The 27,297-nt window shown below is 39.5% G+C and overlaps 3 protein-coding genes across 3 annotated transcripts; 2 read left to right on the forward strand and 1 right to left on the reverse strand.

Moving 5' to 3' along the window:
- Positions 1-6,249: 6,249 nt before the first annotated feature.
- Positions 6,250-7,515, reverse strand: EV154DRAFT_607909 (uncharacterized protein; the record flags this gene model as incomplete). The annotated part of the gene is made up of 1 exon (XM_051607640.1): positions 6,250-7,515. One exon carries the CDS (start codon positions 7,513-7,515, stop codon positions 6,250-6,252), a length of 1,266 nt encoding a protein of 421 aa, XP_051450651.1.
- A 5,106-nt stretch (positions 7,516-12,621) lies between these two features.
- On the forward strand, positions 12,622-14,259 carry EV154DRAFT_571577 (uncharacterized protein; the record flags this gene model as incomplete). The annotated part of the gene is made up of 1 exon (XM_051606275.1): positions 12,622-14,259. One exon carries the CDS (start codon positions 12,622-12,624, stop codon positions 14,257-14,259), a length of 1,638 nt encoding a protein of 545 aa, XP_051450652.1.
- Positions 14,260-24,563: 10,304 nt separating this feature from the next.
- EV154DRAFT_607910 (uncharacterized protein) lies at positions 24,564-25,817 on the forward strand (the record flags this gene model as incomplete). The annotated part of the gene is made up of 2 exons (XM_051607641.1): positions 24,564-24,593; positions 24,659-25,817. Exons 1-2 carry the CDS (start codon positions 24,568-24,570, stop codon positions 25,815-25,817), a joined length of 1,185 nt encoding a protein of 394 aa, XP_051450653.1. The 5' UTR covers positions 24,564-24,567.
- Between the last annotated feature and the right edge of the window lie 1,480 nt (positions 25,818-27,297).

Consider the following 27,297-nt stretch of genomic DNA (forward strand, 5'->3'; position numbering starts at 1 on the left):
ATCAATGGCTAAAATAGATCCGGTCCCTGATGTACAAACTGATACTGCTGCACCGCTTGATATGGATTTTCTTATTACTGCTAAACAATTGGATCGATTGCTTAAAAAAGGTAAAGTTGATGAATGTTATTTGATCGATCTTTCGAAAATGGATGAGCGACATGATCTTTTAGTTATGGTCAATACTCCTGCTTCTGATACGATACAAAGATCTGCCGAGGAAATTATAAATCAGGAATGGATTGATGAATTTGCTGCAGCCTATCCGACGGTGTTTAAAGGAGTTATTGATAGCCTCCCACCTATGCGTGATTCTGTTGAAGATATGATTGTTTTGGATCCCAATGTAAAAATCGATGCCAAGCCTCCATATAAAATGAGTCCTATAGAACTTCGCGAACTGAAACGGCAACTAGATACCTTATTAAAACAAGGATTATTGGAACCAACCTCTTCGCAATATGGTACTCCCGTTCTTTTTGTAAAAAGCCCGGCTGCTATTGAAGGACAACCACCGAAACTCCGAATGGTCTGTGATTTTCGTTCGGTAAATAAGGCTACCATTTCTCAGCGTATACCTGTACCCCGAATTGATGAGTGCCTCGAACAGTTACATGGTGCTCAGTATTTTAGTTCCATCGATTTGCAAAGTGGTTTTCATCAGCAAAGATTGACTGAAAAGGACTCCGAAAAAACAACAATCACTACAAGATATGGTCAATTTCGTTGGAAAGTCATTCCGTTTGGTCTCAAGAATAGCGGTGCTCAATTTATGAAAATGATGAATTCAGTGTTACATGAGTATATTGATAAGATATGCATTGTTTATATCGATGATGTTCTTATTTTTACCAAAGATAAAGATATTAACGTTCACAAGCAGCATGTCCATATGGTAATGAAGAAATTAGCTGATGCTGGTTTGGTAGTCAATCGTAACAAGTGCAAGTTTAACCATAAACAACTCACATTTCTTGGATATGACATCATTGCTAATGCTGGTATCAGCCCGTCTAAGCGGAAGGTGGAGGCGATTTTATCGTGGCCTATTCCGAAAACAGTTCAAGATATTCGAAAATTTATTGGCATGTGTCAATACTACAAATGTTTTCTCCCGTCTTTTGCTGGCGTAGCGGCTCCTATTACTGATCTTACCAGAGGTGGTGGTCATAAACAACGAGGTATAAATTGGACTCTGGAATGCCAAGCAGCTTTTGATGAAATCAAGAAAATGATCACATCTGCTCCTGTGTTACTCACACCTTGCATGACGAATCGATGGAGAATTGAATGCGATAGTTCTGACTATATGTGTGGCGGTGTCTTACTCCAAGAAGACCCCAATGATGATAATAAATGGAAACCTGTTGCATACGAATCTCACAAATTCAGTACTCCAGAGAGAGCATATCCGGCTCAAGAGCGAGAATATTTAGCTATTCTGCATTGTCTCCGAACATGGCGCTGTTTTATAGATGGTAACGATTATGAAGTTTATACTGATCATTTACCTCTCAAGTACTACAACGATTCTGCAAAAATTTCACCTCGCCTCGAAAGATGGATGGCCGAACTAAGTCAGTACTCACCCAAAATCATTTACAAAAAAGGTGTCGACCAAATAGTACCGGACAGTTTAAGTAGGAAGGAAGGTCCCGATTGTGTTCCCAATGTTAAGTCATTCGAGCCCAGGTATCTATACGAATCTCCTGAAGTATGTGCAGCTATTATTTCTGAGAAAACCCGTCAATTTGATGACCCGTTGATAACTGACCCCTTGCAAGACTGGCCTTTGTTCTATTTCCATGATGAAGATTCTTGGCCTGATAATCTCAAAAAACAACTAGTTCAACAACGAAATAATTTTGTAGCAAAAGACAGCCATGTTTGGAAGAAATCAATCGACTCTAATAATGAAAAACTAATCAAGTTCATTCCATTTAAACGACGTGCTGATTTAGTTGAAGATTTTCACCGTGGTTTTGGGCATCAAGGAAAACTTACTGTCACCCAATTGATGAAAACAAGATTTTGGTGGCCAAAAATGTCCAGTGATATATCTAATTGGTTAGCTCAATGTCCTGAATGCCAATTGCACTCTAGAAAGGAAAAGGACGTACACCATGCTCCCATGAAACCTTTGGAAGTACCTCCGCCATTCTCTCGCTGGCATTTGGATTTTATTGGCGAATTACCGCTTACAAAAAATGGCAACAAATGGATCATTATGGCTGTTGACTACAACACAAATTGGCCTATTGCAAAAGCTCTCCCCTTTGCTACTGCTTCTGAAATAGTCAAGTTTATATATGAAGAAATTGTGATGCGTTTTTCTTGTCCTGTGGAAATTGTAACAGATCGTGGTGCCAACTTCATGTCAAAAATATTGAAACAGTACATGCAAAAATTAAAAACGCATCATATTTTTACCAGTGCGTTCCATCCTCGTACGAATTCAAAGTGTGAGCGACTCAACCAGACGTTCAAGCACATGCTAACGAAATATGTGAAGGGTGAAGTTCACAGCTGGGATGAATTCATGGAAACTGCTCTTTTCGCTTGTCGTGTTCGCAAGCATGCCACAACTGGTCTTAGTCCTTTTTACATGACATACGGCGTTAATCCGGTTTTGCCTGGTGATCCACTTCGTCCTTTCATGGATCCACTTACTGAAGAAGATCCGGAGCTAATTGCTGAAGATGCTCTCACTCACCTAAGGTACCTGCGAGAGAATCGATTTCAAGCCGAAGATCGATTAAGAATTCAAGCCGAAAAAGATAAAGTCAAGTGGGATGATGCCCTGAAAGGTCAACAAACTCAAGAGTTCAGATCAACGACTACGTGATGCTTAGACATGAAAGCAAGAAAGGACTCGAATTTAACTGGATGGGTCCATATCAGGTGTTAAAATGTAACTTGGATTTCAACACATACCAGATCAAGGAAGTCGACGGAAAAGTATACTCCTCCTGGGTTCACACTGATAGGTTACACCCCGTTAAATACGATGGTTCCCCAATCAACAAATCTTGGTATATCCCTCGCACAGCCAGAGCAAAAGATAAAATTATGAATTCATAATTTTTTTTCCGTACATGAAGCTCTTTTTGGGAAGGGGGTATTGTCGTGACTGCTTTTAGATAGTTATAAATATGTCAGATCAATCATTCAATAAAACGAATAACTCTTTTACTACTCTACTTAAATATCTATAACTAAGCGTAACACTTATATCAGACCCGACAGTGACAGTAGGGACGCTCAAGTAAGTTTGTCGGGTCTGATCTTGTATTAAGTAAGATATATACGAGAGTGGAGTAGTAGATAAAAGATAGTCTTTATTGTTTTGTATGATTAAGAAATATATATATGTATCTGAATTGTACTCCGACAACTTCGAGCCTCCAGGTGTCAGAAGGATTTTAATAGATGTGCTTATGTAAAGTTAAGTATAGTAAATCAAAGATGATCTTTATTGAATTTTAGTTTTGTGAAATGGTTATATCTAAATTGAAGTTGTACAGAGCTTAGTCTAAAATTATATCTGACACAGGTTCCAGCAAATTTAGATAAATTCTATTGGCCAAGCATTCTCTGATTTCTTTTTGTGATTTCTTAAATTTGCTGGAGCAAAAAGTGCTCAAGAAAAATAAAAATTTATTCCAGCTTTTTTTACGTCCAATAACATTTTGGTATTTCGCTACATGATGTAAGGCTATCAAGCATGACATAATTTATTACTTTAGTCTTTTCCACTTCAACAACACTTTTATTATTATTATGCCTCTCTTGTCAACTAAAAAACGTCTCATGGAAGACGTTAAAAAAAATGCTGTTTTTCTTCATTACAAAATATGAACGAGAAACCAAGTCGACCGAAGTAGATCGTCGCATAATCGCGATAAAAAAACAGAATCTGGAACCAATGGCAGCTTTTTACCTTGCTTTACAAACCGAAAGATACAGCCTGAAAAAAAACTGGGGTACTCGTATTCGTACTGGCACATATCTCGATTTATTAAACGAAGGTAGAGAAAGTGTCTTTAAAAGTAAAATAAGGATGAGTAAAGAAGCCTTCAAAGACGCAGTCAGAGCTTTTGGTGATTATGAGGAGTTCGAGAACTTCACGAAAGAGAAAATTGAGCTCCATTTTTTGATCACTTTTCATCGATTGGGATGTAAAAAAAATGCTGCTTCGATCACGCAGGTATCCGATTACTTTGGTGTTTCTGGTATGACAAAAAAAAAACGCTCAGATTTATTATGATCTAACATTGAAAGTAGAAGGTACTGTGATCAATTGCACCAAGAGAACCATAAATGCAATTTTGGCTAAAGAAAGTCAGTATGTTTACTGGCCAGCGGCGGAAGAAAGGGAACATATATCAAAGAAGATAGGCGAAAGAAACCACTTCAAGTCATGCGTCGGATTTGTCGATGGTACATTTATAAGAACCGAGCGTAGTCCCAGCTATGCCAAGAATAATTTTTATTCTTATAAACGTGCGTATGGTATCTCTACAATGCTCGTTTGTGATCACAAACGAATAATTTGTGTTTGTGTCACTGGATGTCCTGGCGCTATTCATGATAATAATGTTTATCAGGCAGCAAGTCTGGCCAAATCCCCACATAGACATTTCTCCCCTGGTGAATATATATTAGCTGATAGTGCATACAGTGTCACCTCGACTGTCATCTCATCATACAGAACCGGTTCAGTACAGGCTACAAAAGAAGAAATAAAGAAATTTAATTTGTACGTAGCTCTAACTCGTATCGCAATTGAACATTGCAATGGAATTCTTAAAGGAAATTACCAAAGCCTTCAAGAGCTTTGTATTACAATTCGTGACAGAAAAACTTTGATCGAAGCAGGAAGATTGATTCGTGCTTGTTGCACTATGCATAATTTACTTTTAAAAGATTCAACTGACATAGAGGAGTTCAGAGAGGCCAATGGACATAGGAGATTCATCAGTAGTTCGCAGAATAGGTCAGATGATGATAGTAGTTTAAATTTCAGAAGAAATCCGTTGAAGAATGATATATTGCATAACAACGCTCAAAAATAATAAACATTTATTTAAAAAAGAAATAGGCTAATAATCTGCAAGGTCTTCCATGAAATTCTTTATGGTTTCATATCCTTCAGATCCTTTTTCTTCCTTTCGAAGTTCTTTATTTAAAAGCAGCCATTGCTTTTGTCTCTCGAATATCATTGCTACTCTCTCGTCATCTCTCTTTTCTCTTTGGAACTCCAATAGGTCGTCCTCGCGATCTTCATATTTCTTAGATGCTTTTTTTTCTCTCAAAGAAGTCGGTAATGCACTCATTAAGACTCCCCTTTTTTCATCTACTTTGTCTAGGCGAAGGTGAGCTAGTGGAAGAGAGGGGTAAACCATCATCATCATCATCATCATCCAAGTTGACATCATCAACATCATCCATGTTAGTTGAATGAACATCGTCTTCATGATCAGGCTGTTCATCATACGCACTTAAATCAGGAGTCCCACTGACGATATTCCCATTTGACTGCATTCCTTCACCAGTTACAAGTGGATCCGAGCCAAGTAAAGGGAGAAGATCATAATACCACTTAAACAAATGGGTGGTTTTCTCTTAAAGTTTAGATATAGTAAGTTAAACAAATTTAACGGCATAATAGTTAGCTGTTAGTAGTTTTCTTCCTACCTTCAACAGTGACGTTACCATCAACAGCAGGATCAACACCATATCCAGTAGCGGTTACTGTCTTGTAAGTAGCGGTAAATGATTTTTTCAGATATCTAATCGTCTCTATGATACTTTTTGTACTTCTTTCACGATGTCCTCTGTTGACGAGGATTTGGGCTAACTTTTTTGCCATAGCTGTTTGGCTTTCGGCTTCACCTGGGTTTTGACTCTCACATCCGCTTAATTTACTCCAATTTTCTCCTACTAGCATCCATTCAACCACAATATATTTAGAGCACTTGCCATTACTATCGTAGTCATTGATCCAGCTCTTTGCATTCGGGATCTTGTCTTTAACACCAGGAAGACTATTAGTCGTGGAGCTTCCCTGGGGTTTAGGGGTAGCTGCAGACAGACGTGGAGTTGTTTCCAGTTCCTCAGTTTGTTGAGGTGTAGGCTGAATGTTGACAGGTGTTTGGTTCATTTTTAAAATTTTATGTGATATTTTTTTGTATTAACAGTGAGTTTATTTAGCAAGTTAGATATAGAAGTAAAAAAGGGAAAGCTAAACTATTTCGGTTTAGCAACCTTTGTCTTCGTAAACATTTTGTGACCTTTAAGAGCATGTTGCGTCTGGACAACTAACTTAGGAGCAGGACCTTTGGAGTTTTGCTTGATATCCTTCTGTTTACCCAAAATGGAACGCTTTTGTCCTAGCATTTTTCTTCCACCATCAAACATTTTACCAGCCAAATGGGAAGTCGGAACTGTCACCGGTAATGTACCCTCGTCTTCTTCAATTTCCATGGACACCGTTTCTACTGTTCTGGCGTACTTAGACGTTGAAGAACCACTTTCAGCAATCTTCGAAGGCTGGTACGCATCTGACAGGTCTGTATCAGAATCGGAGATAACCTGTTCAACAATCGTAGGCAGCTCGATATTAGATTCCTCCTTAGGAGTATGGACTTGCACTGGCTGAAACGTTTTCTTTTTACAAAATTTCGCGGTATGACCATAACCTTGACAAGCGAAGCACTTGGTTTTTGCCAATTCCGGACATTTGGAGCGTATGTGACCGGCGTGGTGACACCAATGACAAACGATAGGGGCACCTTTGAAGGATGCCGAAGCAAAACAATCCCATTCGAACAAATATAAATTATTCGACAGCGGCTCATTGGCATACTCTCCATTATCATCATCAGAATAACCGGTAGTCGTATCGAGTATCAGTGATAATTCGCCTTCGAAATATCCACCACAAGTGTACTCCTTGACTTGTAAGACTTCTCCGTAAACAAGAAGAGACCTCATTAACTTTTCAAGAAAATCCTCCTTATCAGGAATATATAAAAGTGATATCTTCACGTGGGCAAGCTTCTCCACTTCGCTACCATTTGAATGGGTTCCTTTGATACCGGTGTTCTTGATTGTAACACCAGAAGAAATTGCCTTGTCAAAACTTGAGTCATCAACAAATTTGGCTTCAATCAAATGATCACCATCTAAGCTGGAACCATAATTACTGATTGGCCGGAAACCATGGACAGGACCACATTGCGTTTCAATAAGCTTATATGCTTCGGTACGATGTTGGATTAACGAAGCAGGAATGGAGAAAAGAGCGGAGTCAGGTGTCAGGGCCTGTTTCACTATTTCGGTAGCCTTCTGCATTCTGATGAGGCCTTCAAGGTCTTCACTTTGGTAGATGACCTTACTTTGTAACTTGAATTGAGAGTCCACATTTTTAGGGACAGATAAAGGACGAACAACTTTCTTGGAATTACCACGGGACACGATTGTTGCCCAGGAATTGTGAAGATTTTCTGCCATTGTTTAATAATCCAGAAAGAAAATTAAAATTGGAGATTGAGAATTGAGAATGTTGAAATCTTTGCCGGATTGGTTAAATGTCGCGATAAACGCTGAGATCGAAGAGATGGAGGGGAGCGTAATAAATAAAAACGATAGAACCGATAGAGAGGAATCGAATGCAATAAAAATTTCTGATGGATGTATAGAATTCACCGAGATATCGTTGAAACAAGAGTATGGATGCAAATACCTTTTGTAAAAATTCTTTAAGCGAAAGAAAGCTCAATTTCGATGGATGGATAGAATTCACCGAGATATCGTCGAAACAAGTTTTTGGATGCAAATACCTTTTTTTTTTTTTTTTTTTTTTTGTATGAACTGTAAGTTTATTAAATTATGTACATAGTATAAATTAGCCCGAAGGCGTGACTAAACAAATCTTTGGAACTGTTGACTTTGCCAAGGCCGAAGCAATAAGAACAGAATGGTCTTGTTGGAACATGATAAAAGCTGCGTGAGAGCTCCATAGGCCATCTTCCATAACACACTGCCAATGGTATTTCCAAAGTGTACTAAAAGCTGAGCCTAATAGAACCAGAATATCAGGCTTTAGACGTTTGGATTTAATAGAACAAAGAGAGACCATGCCAGACCAGACGTCGTATTCGTTTTGAAAGTCGTCACCTATTTCAAGAAGCGAAATGACGTTGCACCAAAATTGCCATTTATCAAAACAGCCGACCACAAAGTGAAATAGATCTTCTGAGGAAGACACTAGGCATATAGGGCAGGTAGCACTAGGAAACTTCAAAGGAGACCATCTATGTAGCTTAGCGCGATATCCAATACAGTCTTGTAGTAACCGCCACCAAGGTGTAAAAGCCTTACTGGTCAAATTAAGAGTCCAGAAACGACGCCACAAAACAGGTTTCAGCAAACATCGTGTTGGTACAATCTCCGGGACCTTAGGAGGATAATCAAACTTGGAATGATCCTGATGCCAAAACCACCGAAGTTCACGTGGGAGGGTACCAGCGACAGTACTAAAGTTCCAGGGACCATTTGGCACACACCATTTGGAGAGGTCAGGTAACCAACTAGGCGTTAGAAGATCACGCTGGGCCTGAGGAAGCATGGCATTGGGCAAAAAGCCAGTCGCAGCAAACCAACCTTCAAGGGGGAACAAGGCCCGAATAGTCTCACGAACCTTTGGCTTGGTAGACACGTGATTATGAACCAGACTACCTTCTTCTTGATCCCAGGAGTAGATATCAGATATCAGATACCGAAGTGGAATACTTGATGGAACTAAGGTGGGAGCCCGACCATTGACGGCCGTGGATACAGAAATAACACATTGCAAAGGAAGATCCAAGTACCAACGGAAGCACCAAGTAGAAGAGAGTTCCAGTGTCGGTAATTTTGCCAGTAAACCAGAAAGATGAGTCATAGCTGGAATAGGTTGCAGACTTGACGTAAACATGGTGGGAAACATGAACCATGGTAAAATGGAGGAATGACCAGAGTATATTTGGAAGCATCGAACTATCCAGGGAGAGACAATGTCGGTTGGAGTGGGACCAGACACTAAACGTTGCACATATATGTGATGAAGACTAAAGCTTTGATCATGAATGTCAATAAGGCCAACACCACCAAATTTACGAGGTAAGGTCAGAGTAGACATTGCAGGCCTAGGCCAGAAAGATAAGAGGTAGCCACGAACAATAGATTTAACCGAGTCAAGCCACTTAGTTGGTATAGGAACCACTCGAAGAAGATGCCAGAGACGACTAAGAAGCAGAGAATTAGCTACCAGGCCAGAACCACGCAAAGAGAGGGGCCGACCACGAAGCATTTGTGTGTGCCGAAGTATCTTGACCCGAATATCTTCCAAAAATGATTCCAACTGACTCGTTGTATGATATAGAGGATAGCCTAAATACCGGACCGAACCCACAGAAGAGGAATCATGCCATTCGACCTTGGCGGAATTAGTGATGTCTACCCAACAAGCATGCCGAACACCCGACAAAGATAGGACGACAGTTTTGTCAAGATTAACCTTGGCATTAGAAGCAGATCCATAAGATCGAAGAAGATCCAACAGGATATCCCATTCACCAGGACCAGAAAGGAAAACCTCTAAGTCATCAGCATAACTCAAAAGCTTAAGCCGGGGAGGTGGATTCAACACAGATTGGCTAATAAATTCGCGATCGGAGGATGAAGGAGTATCCAGCCATACCGGACGCACAATCGGCGATGAACTCGACCCAGCTATACCACTACGCAGAGAAACACCAGAAAGATCAGCACAACACAAAATTGACCTAAGGAGAGGTTCAAAGGCCAAGTTAAACAAGAGCGGCGAAAGAGGGTCACCTTGTCGAAGACCACGTGACTGGGAAATAGGCACACCTAACCAGCCATTAATGGATATAGATATCTCAGTACCAAAGAACAGACTACCAAGACAATCTACCAATATCAAAGGAAGACCAAACCGAAGAAGAACCTTGCGGAGATAATCCGGATGGACCCTATCATAAGCTTTTTCTTGATCTAGTAAAACTGAGACTTGTGGAAGATCAGGATCTACATTACGAGCATTAGCCATAAAAGTTTGGTTTAGCCAGCCATTGTCAGAGATTAACCGATTTGGCATAAACCCAGTTTGATATGGATTGATTAGTTGAGGCAGGACCACATTAAGACGATTGGCCAGAAGTTTCGTAAACAGTTTAGCATCGCTGTTGATTAGAGACAAAGGCCGCCAGTTTTTCAGCATCATTGGATCACCTTTCTTATAGAGCAGAACCATACGAGTCTGTTGCCAAGAGATTGGATACACACCTATGAGTGCATCATTCAGAATTCCTAATAGCATGGTACGAAAGTCAGCCGAAGTTTTGAACAGGTACTTGTACACCTCAAACGGAAGACCATCTTAGCCTGGACTTTTACCAAGGGGAGTGTGACTGACCAGATCTTGAAGAGTGTCCATAAGAATAGGTTCCACCAAAGATTCAGAATCATCAGGGGATAACACCACATCATCAGGGATACTAGCCAAGAGAGAGTCAACAGCTGCATCATCAATTAAATCGGGTGTGTATAGCGCCTGGTAAAAACCTCTTGCCTCCCGAATAATATCATCTGATTTTACTAGGACCAAGTCAGTAGAGGAACACTTCAAAGACTGGATAGTTTGCTTAGACTGGCGCTCCTTGATCACCCGGTAGAAATATCTGTTGTTCCGTTCACCTAGCTCGTGCCAGCGAGTGGCAGACCGAAGCATGCATTCACGCGTTTCTTTCCGAATCCCAGTATCAATAAGCTGGTCGAGTTCATCAAGTTTGATATTCTTATCTACGTTACTGGAAGAGCCGTTATCGCCGGTGACATTGGCTAGCAGAAGAGTACGCTCATGTTGTAACGACGCGACCTTATTCTTGAAGCGACGTTTAGAACCACGAGTATAGTTTTGAGCACAACATTTAAGTGATGACTTAAGAGATTCCCAGATATCCTGAACAGGGACCGGTCCTTCGTCATGACTGACACCCGGATTATCAACACATAACACTGAGTCATAAAAGACCGCCACGGTTTTGCCGAGTAACGCCAAGAAGTCAGCATCATCCAATAAAGTTGGGTTAAAACGCCAGCAACCGGGACCAATATCAACACGGGCAGGAACAAGATCGATTGAGAGTAGACAATGATCAGAGTACGCGGAAGGGACTTTTCGATTCATACCGTTCACTAGTCGAGTAGCCAAAGATCGGTGACCAAAGACATAATCAATAGTAGTTCTAGAGTTACCCTGCGTGTGAGTTGGGAGACCAGACGGAAAACAATTGTCGAAATGACTACGAACCCAATCAAACCATGCCGAGACAGTGGAATGACTAGTAACCTTGACTGTCATGAACTCATTTCATCATGTCCTAGATCATGCCTTGATTTTAAACCCTTGTGAAACCTTGTCCTAAAATCTAATATCAGTATACCTTGTCCGCTACCAAACTCCCTGTAAAACCTTGTACCCAAAATAATATCAGTATACCTTGTCCGCTACCAAACTCCCTGTAAAACCTTGTACCCAAAATCATATCTGTATATCTTGCCCGCTTCCTGAATTCCTTGTAAAACCTACCACCAATCTGTATTCCAATATATTTCCCGCCTCTTGTCTGACTCAACCTTAGTAAACCTTTTTCCGATCATCTATTACTTCATATCCCAATCCAGTTTTCCCGCCCGTGTCAAATCAGAGATATTCCCCGAACCATCTAATTATTCAATGTCAACTAAATCCAGCCTGCTATTACTCGTCGAATCTCAATTACTCATCCTTGTCAAATAATCTGCTCATGATATCTGTTCCGTAAAGTCCCTTGTTAATCTATAATTTAAACCCATCGTAGCTTTTCCCATGTATAAGAAATAGTATAAATAGATGCTAGTTATTTATTAGAAAAACGTTATTCTGGATCTTAGTCCTAACCCCTCCCCCTTCTCTGAAATAAACTTCTTTATTTATCATTTTTACTCTGACTCTCGTGTCACCAAGTAGTCTTCTTTCTGTTCTTGTTCTGTTTCTGACATTATCCAGAATCAAAAACCTAACTACTTGGTCCTCTTTACCTTTTACCTCGTTTCTTTGCCGTGTTCCCTGTTCCCTGTTTCTTGTTTAACCTCGTCTCCAATAAAGATTTGCCACTATGCCTGAATTGACCGAAGAGCAAATCGAAACACTCAAGCAACTCCTACATCGGGTCTCCATTATTGAAGAAACTGAATTACCAAAATTAGAAACCCAAAACATGTCCGCAAATGACATAAGGTGCTCTCAAGATCGGAAACCGAAAATAAATAGCCCATTTTTTATACAAAAATAGTGAAAAAAGTCTCTGAAATGTAGAGCTAAATTTGGGCAAAATAATACATATACATATAAGGAATCAAATAAAAACATGATCAAAGTGATCTTGTTTTCAAAATAGTTTACTTGAAAAGGAAATGATAAAATAACGAACTTCTTTAAATCCAGTGTTTTTTTATTTTTATTTTTCTTTCCCTTTAATTTGTCAAATACATTTTATCACTTACCTTACTATGAACAATACCGAAGCTAATAACAATGCCCCCAACAATGTACGTGGTCGTGGACGCGGTCGTGGAAATGGACGTGGAGGCAGACGTGGACGTGGCAGACGCGCTGGCACTTTTGTGTTTGTTGTCGATCCTACCGTTCAGCAAAACACCATTCCTGTTGACAACGGCAACACCGAAGCTGACAGTAACGCCAACGTTGATGATGACGATGAGCCTGAACAATTATCTTCACGGTCCTACAATGTATGGCCTGATGTAGCTATTTGTATCCTCCTCGAAATTATGGCTGGTACCTACAGCTACTTGCTGAGAAGAAGCGATACTGCCTTAAAGCAGCTTATCTGGGTACATTCGGCTGCTTTGCTGAAGGAAAAGTTAGCTGAGAATGCTACCACTGATGTCATCACGGCTTTTTTGACAAACTTTAGTGAGACAAGCATGCAAAGAAAGTGGGCAGACATGAAGCAGCGTTTTACCAGAGTAAGAAATGCAGCAAGAGAAACCGGAGTTGGTGGAACTGTTCCAAACATGCCGTACTACGAGGAAATTGCTAAGATTACTCAGGATGATCCCAGCATCCAACCTGAAGTGATTTACGAAAGCATCAACATGCAAGAGAGTGGTATTCGATCTTACAGACGATTTAACGACGCCAATTTGATGAATGCTATTGGATCCGATGGCCCTGAAACAACATACTTGGGACCTACAGAAGTTGATCAACTTGTCATTCAGAAAGCATTTGCTGATCGATATCCTGCTAGAGATTCTACCAACAACGAAGGACCTGCAGTGCCATCATTTTTTGAATCAGCATCCGCACCTCCCCCACCAACAACAGCACCAGCACCAGCACCAACACCAGCAACAGCACCAACACCAACACCAGCAACAGCACCAACACCAACACCAACACCAACACCAACAGCCGTGCCAACCTCAACACCAACAACCGAACCACCAACACCAACACCAACACCTACATCAGCATCCGCAGCACCACCAACATCGACAGGCGCAACACCTCCACCACCACCTTCATCCACACCTCCACCTCCATATACATCCGCACCACCTCCACCTCCACCTCCATATACATCCGCACAACCTCCACCTCCACCTTCATCTGCACCACCTCCACCTCCACCTTCATCTGCACCACCTCCACCTCCACCTTCTTCTGCACCACCTCCACCAAGATCTACCCGTACATCGAGAAATAGTCGAACTTCTGGTGAGCAGTCTTCATCAACTGATCCTATTGAAGCTGCTCGTCAGTTGTCAGACGAGCATATGGCACGTGCCCGCCAACTTGGTGTAGAGATGATGGATCGCATGGCAGCATCACAAAGGGAAGATCGAGAACAAAGACTTCTCGATGTTGATAACATGTTGCAATGTATCAGTCGTAATCGACAAATTGCACTGGAAGATATGCAAGCAAGACGGCGACAAGAGACCAGAGAGAGATACCGTATGTTCGAAGAAGTAAGAAGTAGACGAGAGGCTGACATGGAAGAGCATAGACGTAGACGTATGTCTGATATGGAGACTATCCTGAATAGATTCGCAGCCATTCGAAGAGGTGATAGTGATACCAATCTTAATGGTTCATCTTCTACTGACAACAATAATTAATTAAATAAAATAAAATTTTTAATTCATTAAAACCTTTTGAAAACTATGAAAGTCTATCTGTTCCCCTCATGATATTGTTTCTTCTTAAGATAGACATTGCCTTAAGACGGCGCATCCCGGCTGCGTCGATGGTAGCGCTGGTACCATCAAAAGGAAGAGGGGGTTCAAAATTCACCTCGTTTTCATACTGGTTTCGGCGATCTGCCTCCACAAAACCCTCGAAATCTAATCCTCCATCCAACACTGCCTCTTCAATGTCATTTTGATTTATACAAATGTTGTGTAAATCACAGCAAGATATGATAGTTTTGGCCATTCTATCAACACTAAGCATATACAAATGCTTCCAAAGGAATCTCCACCGGGATGTGAGTCCACCAAATGCATGTTCTATTTTTATGCGAGAACTAGAAAAGATTTCATTGAAAATCTTTTCTTCTGCAGTGCTTTCACGTCGGCCATGAAATGGAACAATGAGGTTTGGCAGCAAAGGGTAAGCCGAATCTAGGTCACATCATTAATAATCTGTACACTATGGTATGATTAATGAGTTTACCTCCCAAAATATAAGTGTTTGCGGGACACCATCTGGCCGCATCAAACAAAAGTTTATGATAGATCACACTGCTAGTAAACACTCGGGCATCATGGTTTCTGCCTTAATATAATAACAAACGGTAAGCTGCTATATCATTTTTTATCCTTCCATACGAACTTACCGGAATGCCCAGTTTTTACATACATAAACCGAGTACGGGCATCGCATATGGCCATTAAGTTCATAGATGCGTGGCTCTTTCTATCGACATATGCATTTCCGTTAATTGCTGGCTTTTGAATGACGACCAGCTTGCCATCAATCGCACCTAGTACACCAGAAAGTCTCGTGGCATCAGGTCCACCAAGTTCTGAAAACTCACGAGCATTGTTCAAAGCTCTATCTCTGTCGTCGATAGGCCACGTTATAATTTCGGGAGTAATCTCCAACATGGCATCAATAAATCTGTTTGTGAAATTATTGAACGATCCGGCAGTTACTCCAAGATGTGTTTCAGCAATGCGATAACCAAAATGGGTGTTGGCAAATCTCCAAAGCACACACGCAACCTGGACTTCCACAGAGTATCCACCTCGCAAAATTGATCCAAGATAAGCAGAACATCTACTTAAACGATTGACGAGCCACTCAAAGGTACTCTTGTTAACGCGATAATGGGCTCTATAACTGTGGCGGCTGTTACGATCATCTGACAGGTTAGGGTGCTTGATTGTCCAGTAAGTTTCATACGTGTCCATACGCTCGGTTCTAACAACCCTTCTGTGGACTTCTCTGGTCATCATCCAAGGGCTGCTTATAAAAATATAATAAAAAATGTCATAGTTGACAAGAGTGGTTGCATGTAAAATTGTTTCCCTGATCCAAAGTTCAAACAAGGAAAAGACATCTTGGTTGCCTTGGGTGCGGGCAAAGTCTGCAACAACGCGCTCTTCGGCAATGGCTACCTCTTGTTCAAGCATTTGCTCTTCCAAATCGTACTCTTCGTCCATTGCACTAATTTCGTCCACCAAGGCATCGAAATATTGATCTTCGTCTTCGAAATGTTCAGCGTCATCTTCCATCCAAAGTTGTTCTTGCATCATGTCGAAGAAAGTTTCGTCAATTGGGTTCATGTTAAATAGGTACTTTAAAAAAATTAAGATAAGCGAAAAGGAAATATTTTATTTTTTATTTTCTTTGATTTAATAAATCACGTTGGTCCTTTAGTAGATTCGAAAGTGAAAAGCTGTCACGTCATCACCTGATCATTGAATTTTATTTTATTGTCTAATTTAAGAAATGGGGTACACTCCCAAAAAAGGCTCGATCACCATTCCGAATTTTACCTTGAGAGCACCTATAATTAACAATCTTGCTCGACGACTCCATGCCATTGAATCCAACACTGCAACTATTATCAGCAACTGTCAACAACATGTAGCCGATCTAGGTGCAGAGATCCATGCATATATAGCCGAAAATTATCAACATAAATCCGTAACCCAACAAACAAATTCCATCCGTATCAAACCTCCCGTACCTTTCACTGGTCAAACGTCGTACATAAATTCATTTTTTTCTCAACTCTCAGTTGTATTTGCTGCCGACGACGTACGTTTTGCTTCGGACAACAAGAAGGTTCACTACACCATTGGTTGTTTAGCAGGAAATGCCCTTTCATACATTGAACCATTTATCAAAGATATCGACACTGATAAAGAATTGGAAATTTTAAACGATTATAAAAACTTCAAGCAAATCCTATATCACGCCTTTGGTGACTCTAATCCAATTATTAATTCTGAATCATCTATCCGTGCCCTGCGACAAGTGGGCTCTGTAGCTCGATACGCAACAGACTTCCGAAGATTGAGCATGCAATTGACTTGGAATAACGATGCCTTGGTATCTCAATTCGTGCTGAACCTTAAGGACCATGTTAAAGATGAACTTGCCCGACTCTCACCCATTAAGGAATTGAACAAGATGATAGCTAAGGCAATTGAAATTGATAATCGACATTATGCAAGAGTACAACAAAAACAACAATCACCAACTCGAATCATTAGACAACCTCAACCCACTCAACCTACCCCAATGGAAATCAATCATGTCGGTTATCCCACGTACGAGATTAAAACGGAAAACAAAACACAATCCTATTCACCCCACAACAACAACATTCGTCGTGGCCCTATTTCACCTGAGGAAAAAGATAGACGACGTAAAAATAATCTATGCCTATACTGTGGACTTCCTGGACATTTTACAGCTGCCTGCCCAAACAAGATAAATAACCAACCCCATCGATCTAACTTTGAAACAATATCAACCATATTAACTAATGAATCATATGATGAAACCAACTTGGAAACCGACACCCAATTACACGCTATTACAAGCATCGACCCCCAGTTAAATTTAGTGAAGGCCGTAAAAACCCCAAAAGACAAATTATTGGTACAGTATTTACATCAAGTATCCAAAAAACAGGAAAGTATCAACAAATCCAATGCTCTCGACATTAATTATGTTACTGAAAGCGAAGTATCGGGTCTCATTGTTATACCTGTAACAGTATCTATTAGCGGTATTTGTGTCTCTGTTTTTGCTCTCGTCGACTCTGGAAGCTCTAGTTCGTTCATCTCATCCAACATCGTAACTCAAAGCGGTCTCCCCTATCATACTGGTATACCGACCTCATACAAATTAGCAGACAACTCCGTACATACGACAGATAAAGAATCTTCTTTATTTATGAAAATTAATGATACACACCACCAAGAATATATTACTTTGAAGCACCTCGACTCTGCTGCTCACCCTATTATTCTCGGTCAAGATTGGCTAGTACGCCACAACCCTGCTTTTGACTGGAAGTCCGGAACGATGGTGATGACCTGTCTTCTTCGTGGATGCCTCGCCACTAAACTAGATACAACAACGACCGATGTGATTACAATTGACGATGAAAAAATTAGTGACTCGATTAACGATAGTACAACCCTTGTAACCCCTTCACATACAGATAATATTTTTACTTCTTCCAATGAAATAAATCATTCTTCTGAGTATTCTTATGACTTTTTAAAAATGAACGAGAAAAAAGGAAAAAGGGAAAAACTTGCAAAACAACTCAATACACCGATTTTAAAACATTTTAACGTTCCACAACCAAAATCTGCACCTATTATTTGCGCCATAAACACAAACAAATATGAAAACATCACGACACAACTGTTACCAAATAAATATCAAGATTTTAGTATTGTATTTTCAAAAAAAGAAGCTGATCGACTACCCCCGCATAGACCCTATGACCATACCATCCCTATCAAGACCGGTAGTGAAGTGACTTTTGGACCCTTATACAACCTATCAAAAATAGAAATGGACACATTGTATGAATATATTCAAGAAAATTTAACCAAAGGATTTATTGAAAAATCTGAGTCTCCTGCTGGTGCTCCTGTTTTCTTTGTCAAGAAAAAGGATGGCTCTCTTCGCCCTGTTATTGATTACCGCAGTCTTAACAAAATCACTATTCCAAACCGATGTCCCCTACCACTTATAAGCGAAACCTTGGATCGTCTACATACTGGGGCTATATTTACCAAACTTGATATGCGTGGTGCATATAATCTTCTTCGTATAGCTAAAGGTCATGAATGGAAAACAGCTTTTCGTACCCGTTATGGTCATTTTCAATATCGTGTCATGCCTTTTGGTCTTTGTAATGCTCCTGGCTCTTTTCAAGCTCTAGTCAACGACACCCTGCGACAATATCTAGACTCTTTTGTCGTTGTTTATCTCGATGATATTCTTATTTTTTCCAGCAATCCGGAGGAGCACACGAATCATGTACGTCTGGTGTTACAGAAGCTAAAGGATGCTCAACTCTCTCTAAAATTGGAAAAATGCGAATTCGACGTGAAGAGTGTACAATTTCTTGGTTTTGTTATTACCCCCAATCATATCTCAATAGATCCAGAAAAGGTCGATGCAATTAAAGACTGGAAAGATCTCACCAGTGTCCACGATATTCAAGTTTTCCTCGGATTGACAAATTTTTACAAACGATTTATTGCAAATTATTCCAAACTATGTGTCCCATTGACTAGCTTACTTAAAAAGGATGTTCCTTTTCGTTGGGATAGCTCTGCCATCAACGCCTTTAATGATCTCAAGAATCGTATTGTTAGTAATCCAGTACTACTCCATTTTAACCCACAGTTACCTTGCATAATCGAGACCGACGCTTCTGACTTTGCTCTTGGTGCCGTATGTAGCCAGACTGGTCCCGATGGCTATAACCATCCAATCGCTTTTTACTCACGAAAACTTCTTCCGGCTGAACTTAACTACCAGATATACGATAAGGAACTTCTGGCTATTGTTGCTGCTTTCAAACATTGGCGACACTACTTGGAATTTTCATCAGATGCAACCATTGTTTTGACGGATCACAAAAATTTAGAGTACTTTTCAACTACTCGCAACCTCAGTCGCCGACAAGTTCGCTGGGCTGAGATTCTTGGTGATTTCAACTACCTCATTGTTTACCGTGCTGCCAAGCACAATGCTGCTGCTGATGCGCTCTCTCGTAAAGACCGCCCTTTTGAGGGGGGTGACTCTCGTGGAAAAACTAATATGACCTTGCTAGACCCAAAATTATTTTTAAACTCTGTTATCTCCGTACCCATTGACCTCGAAACAAACCCTATCCTGCCGAAAATCATCCTTGCATTACCTGAAGACTCTTATTTTGGACCAATTATCAACACAGTCAAAACATCTCCTGAAAATAAGGCTGGGACCAAATACAGCTTTAACGATAATATTTTATTTCATGAAGGAAAAATATGTGTACCTCATGTTGACGATGTAAAAAGAATTATTTTAGAAGAATGTCATGATACACCTGCCGCTGGACATTTTGGTATCGCAAAGACGTATGATATGGTATCAAGAAATTATTACTGGCCCGGTATGCGTACCTACATCAAGGACTATGTTTCTGGTTGCGAAACGTGTATCAGAAACAAAAATAGCCATCACAAACCATATGGACTTCTACAACCTCTACCAATCCCGGACTCACCTTGGACATCCATATCAGTTGATTTTATAACCCAACTTCCACCATCCAAAAACTACACGGCAATTTGCGTGTTTGTCGATCGCTTCAGTAAAATGGCATTGTTCATACCCACTACAAATCAAGTCAATGCAGAAGAAACATCACGTCTGTTTATCACTCATGTCTTTTGTCATTTTGGAACCCCCGATAGCGTAATCTCTGACCGTGGAGTTACCTTCACGTCATTATTCACAAGGTCTGTCATGAAAGGATTAAAAGTCACACAAAAATTGTCCACTGCTTTTCACCCACAAACGGATGGTCAAACAGAACGTATCAACTCTATACTTGAACAATACTTACGATGTTACATCAACTACCAACAATCTGACTGGAGTGATTATTTACCCATAGCACAATTTGCCTATAACAATGCAAAACATTCATCAACAAATACCACTCCTTTTTATGCAGTATATGGATATCCCCACGAATGTCAGTAACACTACCAAGGTCCGATCAAGATAAATCCCCTGCAGACGTCCGCTTACAAAATATTCATGACTTACACCAAGAAATGAAATTCAATATTGGACTAGCCCAAGAAAAGCATACGGAATTTTATAATAGACACGTACAACCAGGTCCCAATTACAAAATCAATGACAAGGTTTGGCTCTCATCGAAAAACATCAAATCACAACGCCCAACTGGTAAACTAGACTACAAGCGTCTAGGGCCGTTCAAGATTGTAGCATTAGTTGGATCCCGTGCGTACAAATTGGACCTACCTCCAACGATGCGTATACACCCAGTGTTTCACGTAAACCTTCTAGAACCGTATAAGCCTGATAAAATCCCTGGTCGCCCCATTCGTGAATTACCACCTATAATCGTAGATGAACATCAAGAATACGAAGTGGACTACATTGTAGATTCAAGATTCAATAGAAATAACTTACAATACTTGGTACACTGGAAAGGCTATAGCACCATGGATAGAACTTGGGAACCTACAAAAAATCTTACCCATTGTAAATCAGCTATCAAGAAATTTCATACCTTGCACCCAACCCGACCATGTGAAAAGAGTCTCACAGTTGCTCGACCGTAAAGAGGGAGCGACTGTCATGAACTCATTTCATCATGTCCTAGATCATGCCTTGATTTTAAACCCTTGTGAAACCTTGTCCTAAAATCTAATATCAGTATACCTTGTCCGCTACCAAACTCCCTGTAAAACCTTGTACCCAAAATAATATCAGTATACCTTGTCCGCTACCAAACTCCCTGTAAAACCTTGTACCCAAAATCATATCTGTATATCTTGCCCGCTTCCTGAATTCCTTGTAAAACCTACCACCAATCTGTATTCCAATATATTTCCCGCCTCTTGTCTGACTCAACCTTAGTAAACCTTTTTCCGATCATCTATTACTTCATATCCCAATCCAGTTTTCCCGCCCGTGTCAAATCAGAGATATTCCCCGAACCATCTAATTATTCAATGTCAACTAAATCCAGCCTGCTATTACTCGTCGAATCTCAATTACTCATCCTTGTCAAATAATCTGCTCATGATATCTGTTCCGTAAAGTCCCTTGTTAATCTATAATTTAAACCCATCGTAGCTTTTCCCATGTATAAGAAATAGTATAAATAGATGTTAGTTATTTATTAGAAAAACGTTATTCTGGATCTTAGTACTAACCCTACCCCCTTCTCTGAAATAAACTTCTTTATTTATCATTTTTACTCTGACTCTCGTGTCACCAAGTAGTCTTCTTTCTGTTCTTGTTCTGTTTCTGACACCTCTGTTTCTGTAAAGCTTGACACTCGTTGCGCTGCGGTAAATTTTTGAGCTGGATGACGTGACCTAGAAGGTAATAGACATATTAGTGCTAACAAAAGTTTATTCATGCTGATACTATTTGTGATATCATCATAAAATTAAAGTCATAGGAAGAACTATAAGTATATTACGTCACAAGTCTGATTTAGTAAGTCTGAGAAATACTTAAAATTTAGTTTTAAGCAAAGAGAGTTCACAAGAGTAAACATTTATTAAACAAGACTAAATTAGTGACTACGTAAAAATCGTATACATTTTTGGTTAATCAATTATATTTTCAAAATAGTACTAGAGATTTAAACACAGCAGACAATCATTTAAATCAATACTCGTATATTTCATTTATTAGTAAAGTCATCTTGTAAACAGTCTCAAACTACTTCTGTAATCTTTTTATAATTTTACTTTACCTTAAAACACAACATTAAGCTCAAAATACAGAGGTCATTGATATATGTCGCATGCTCTAAAGCAACAACAGCCTCTGATCTCGCTTTAATATGTATCAATTATGTCTTAAACCCACCCAGACCTTTATCACCCTGATTTATATTCTTAAATCCGACGTCAGCCTAGCATTACTTCCAACCAACGTTTTAAAACTTACAAAAACGAACTCTTTCTAGTTATTTCACATAATCTAGAAAATCTCTAGGACACTGGGAACTGATCGCTACGACCCCGTATATCTATCATTTGACTTAATTTTCATGAATATTACAGGGCAATCCCCAACAGATAATTTTAGGTTCCCGTCTTTAACTTGGATTCGGCTGTTGATTATGTAGACGGTGTACGTAAGACCATTGTAAGTTACTGCTATAGCTCTAGCTCGATATTAAAAGATTTTCATTAACCATTCGGTAAATAATTAAATGCGTACATATGCACAACAACCCCCGTATTGATCTGTATGCATATGCAAATCACATTTGAAAGCTGGTTTGCCCAAACCATCAAATCACACCATGAGACTCACCCCGAATCAGCACCATAGGACTACGGCTCCCGATAAAAAAATATACGCGATCACCCTCCTACCATAATCCTGACACAGTACCACGCCTCAAGACCTTACCCAAGACTCTTTACTTTAAGAATATAGTCTTTCAGATTATGTTCCTTTTATTCCAAATCCGTAAAATTATTTAGAGAAGTACTGAACTTTATCCGATATCTTGTATACTTCTATTATTATTATATAAACCTTTAACGTTTCTACCTTATCCTCTTTATCTTCTCGCAACCCTTTTTGTCCTAACGTGTACTTAGGTTTGCCTTGTAAGTATAAAGAGACTTGTCCTTGTATCTATTAAGATCCGGCTAATTCTACACGAAAACTATTCGTTTCCGTCTTGTTCTTATACCTTTCATTTCTTTGCGTAAGACCAAAACGGCGATCAAGGTATTTGTTTGCGTAGGTGTAAGCACTATAAAGTTATTATTGAAGCTCAAGCAAAAAAAAACGAAAAAAAAATCCAAAAATGAAATAAAAATAATGCGAACGGAAATTCAAAAGGAAAATGAGTATAGTGAACCTAAAAATTTTCGAAATGATAGCATAAGCTAATATATATAGTTTGCGGGGACACTCTTTTTTATGAATTAAGCAATTTGTATTTGAAATACAGTTTGCTTGTGATCGGCCTAGGACGCATGTTGATATCCAAAAATGTAATCGTACAGGTATTTCCGGTTATTTTCAATAAAGTCTTTAATCTAATTGCTCCGTACGTGGAAGGATCCTTCTTTGTAATAATCTACTGGATGGGGGCTAACGACTATAATTCTTATGTCGCATTTTCACCCAAGAGATCGACAACTCTAGCCTTCTTAACTTCTAGACACTCAAACTTCGTTGTCAAATCATCCATAGCAACCTGGCTTGTTGTATAAGCGTGCTCATAAACAAACCGTACCAAAACAACTTTATGTTCTTCATGTCGTGGGCAAAGTGTGATAATGGCACCAAGATTTGTCTTGGTTTTTAAGTATATTTCTCTCGAGGACATTCTCGTTCGATTTTATCATTCGTTTGCCGTGTGATAACGTAAGTTTGCCACATTGGCAGCCTGTTTTGATCTCCAACTTTTCTACTTTAAACATAAAAATCTCGTTTAAATTTTCAATAGTATAAGCCTATATTGAAGAGTTCGTTCATATTTAGGCAAAACATACTCCATTGCAACGATTTTTGAAGTGTCCATTTCAATTTAATGACTTTCCTTTTTGACACATTAGAAGATCAGTCGATTTCTTTAAAAGAACGCATGTTTTTTTGGACAATAAAAGGTACGTCTTGTCCTTTTCGTTCACAGTATTTTAACTACAGCCTTCATAAAGACATGCGAGTAAAACTAAAACATTTTGAAAGTACATAAAAGATTACCAAAGCGATTGACCTAGTTTAATCATTTTCAAATAGTTACCAACTGAAGTTCGAAAAAATTCGGTAATCTGATCACCATTTCAAAACAATGTCCAATGGAGCGTGGACGGGCATTATATATTATATTTGACCGCTTTTCAAAACCTTTTCTTAGTTTTTAAAAACTTTTATGTCATCTTTCTGTCTTTCAATTTCTGTCTATTTTAAGAGTTTGGTGCATTCCAGATCGTAAATGGAAAGTCAATAGCCAAATTTTTTGTATGTCAATAGCAAAAAAAAAAAAAAATACATTTTGTTGAAATAAAATAATTTGGATTCCGAACACGATTTTTAGGACTAAAATCAATGACATCATCATTTTACGTTGCGCAGCAATCTTAGTTTTTATTTTTTCAAAAAGCGGCGGGTCTTTTTTTTTTCTCTTTCTCCCATTAACGATTCTTGGAAAAATGCTCTCGTATATTCTTCTTGACGAGTAAGTAAAACGAAATCAGTAATCATTAATGCTTTAAACACGATTCTAATGTTGACATTTAATAGATTGTTGTGTGAATTAACACATTCGGCGTTTCTTTTTTCGGCTTTTCCCTGGTTTTGGACCAAATTTTGTTTGTTTTTCCTTTGGGAAAAAATGATTTGGTTCCTTTCTTCCTCTTTGATTGTTGTTGTTCGTGACAAAAAACAGGTTCCTGTTGTACCAGAGCCAATCGGTGATGTTTACGTCTGTTTTGGTAGAGGTATCATACCTCTCACCACTTTCAAAAATAATCCTGAGCTTTTTGCACAGACCTCTCCTTTGCCTGCTCCTCCTCCCGAGGATTCGGTTCGTCGACCCTTTTCTTCTGCTGCTTCTTTGCCAACTGTCACAAAGAAGGAGTATAAATGTTACTCTTTGGATTGTGCTTGCGTGGTGGGAATGCCATGTCTTAGTGGTGGTCTTTTGCCTTCTTTTCCGTCGGTCTTTCCCGTCCGTTCTCGCGTTCCGTCCTTTGCTTTCGGATGTGAAGCTTTAACACAAGCCTGGCTTGTAAACAATTCTGCTTCTCTTTCCTGTGTTTCGTCGTCTGTCGCTCGTGCGGATGTATCTCGCTCTGCCGTTGCTCCCTGTTTGTCCGTGTCTCCTCTTGCGGTTTCTTCCCCAAATGGGGATAACGCATCATCGGCGGTTTCTTTCCCTTTCGGGGATAACGCCATTCCTGCGGTTTCTTCCTCCCTTGAGGATAACGCTTCTTTTTCTGTTGCTCCTGTTGCTTCGGTTGCCTCTGGTGTTTGTGGTGGTTCTCCACCTTTGCCTTCTTTGACTTCGGTTGCTGTTTCTTCCGGCTGTTCTTCCGTTCGTTCTTCTCCGGGCTTGTCTTCCGCTTGCGCTCCTCTTGGTTTGCCTTCCTTCCCCCCTTCCCCAGTCGTTTCTTCGGTTTCTGCTTCTTTCGGTTGGGATTCTTTTCCTGCTTCTCCCGTGTTGGCGTCAGCTGCTTCTCCTGTCTGTTCTTCGGCCCCTGCGTCCCCAGGTTTGTCCTTTGGTTCTTTTGCTTTGTTTGGGGTTGAGTTGACTCCTCCCTCCTCTCCTTCCCCCCGTGCGACTTCTGTTGCGTCTTCTGGTTCTTCTTCCCCTCGTCTTGTTTCTTCCCCTCGTCGTCCTTCTTCTCCTTGTGAAGAAGAAAATAATCGCGACCGTAAGAGAATGCGTGCTCGAAGTTAATATTGGTTTTTTTTTAAATAAAAACTAGTTCAAAATTAATTCTTGTCGTAGTATCTCCACAGTAGTTACCAAATATAAATAAATCGGATGCTCTTGCATTAAACGTATATGAAAATAATTGATATTGTGTTAAATGTCCGGTTAAGAAAAGAAAGTGTTAAAATTTTTGAATCAAGTGATTTGTGACTCTTTTCCTTCTTTACTTTTAACAAGATTTCCAAACGAAATGAAGACTTGAAGTACTATTTCTCCCTTCAGCTACAAAAGGTCATAAATAAGCAGTCAAAATCCCGATGTTGCATATTATAAAAACGGCAAGGATAACCGGAATAGTAAAATCACCCAAGCTATTCTAAATCTTACGTGTTGTCCCAAAATAACTGTGGAAAGGTGAACGAAAATGCTTTCTTATGTTGAGAAATGAAGATCTGTTGATATTAAGTCTTCTTTTTGCCTTGATTCAATTACGGGTACAGAAAAGAGAGCCTGATGCGTATTGGACTGATATTAGAGAACAGTAGCACGAATCTTCGAGTAAGGAAGATTCTGTATGTCGTAGAACATGCTGGAGTATTCTGGCTGGAAGACGGAATCACATGTAGCCTAAAATATTGATATTTTTCTGGATGCATGCAAACAGGACCAAAAAAAAAAGTGAAGCCTTTCCCTTCACTGATCGCCAACAAACGATCAAATCCTCTTCCCTAGAAGTCCTCATATGCTCCTCCTTCTACACAGCCACAACAACATTTGCTAATTTTTTTAAGGATTGTTGGGTTGAAAGTTTAGATTTGCGAAATGTGCCGTCGATTGCATCCGATTCTACTCCATAAGCCAGTTTCCCAATGACTGCTGTTACTTTCCGGAGTGACGTAAAGCCTATGACGTTGGCCGCATCATACTTTTGCTCAATGTAGCTATCATGAGCCGTCACTGATTCGGTGATTCGGAAGAAGAGACGTTTCCTCAATCTGTATTTTCGACGAAAGGCAGCGTCGGAATATCTTGGCTTTTTTCAAAAAGTAATCGTTCAGAAGCGTTTCAAGTCTTGCTGTAGTCCTCTCTTGACAACTCGATGTTTTTTGATAACACGAGGCTTTGGCTTTTTGACTTTTTTCATATCCTTAGAAAATCTTTCATAGCAGTAAGATGCATTTCATAATCCTTTGCAGGGTCATTGCCAAATAATTTTTCGAAACTCAACATTGCAGAAATTGTGTGAATGAAAATGAAAAAAGTGAAAAAAGTGAAAAAAGTGAAAAAAGTGAAAAAAGTGAAAAAAGTGAAAAAAGTGAAATAAGTGAAATAAGTGAAAAAAGTGAAAAAAGTGAAAAAAGTAAAAAAAAGTGAAAAAAAGTGAAAAAAAATTACATGACAAGCACCGAAGTTTAATATTTTTTTAACAAACGATAGTGGAAATTTCAAAAAATAAATCTCTCCATAACAAAAAATAATAAATTTACAAAAACATTTAGCAAAC

Source organism: Mucor mucedo (genome assembly GCF_025094135.1).
Source record: "Mucor mucedo strain NRRL 3635 chromosome Unknown EV154scaffold_235, whole genome shotgun sequence".
Classification (NCBI taxonomy): Eukaryota; Fungi; Mucoromycota; class Mucoromycetes; order Mucorales; family Mucoraceae; genus Mucor; species Mucor mucedo.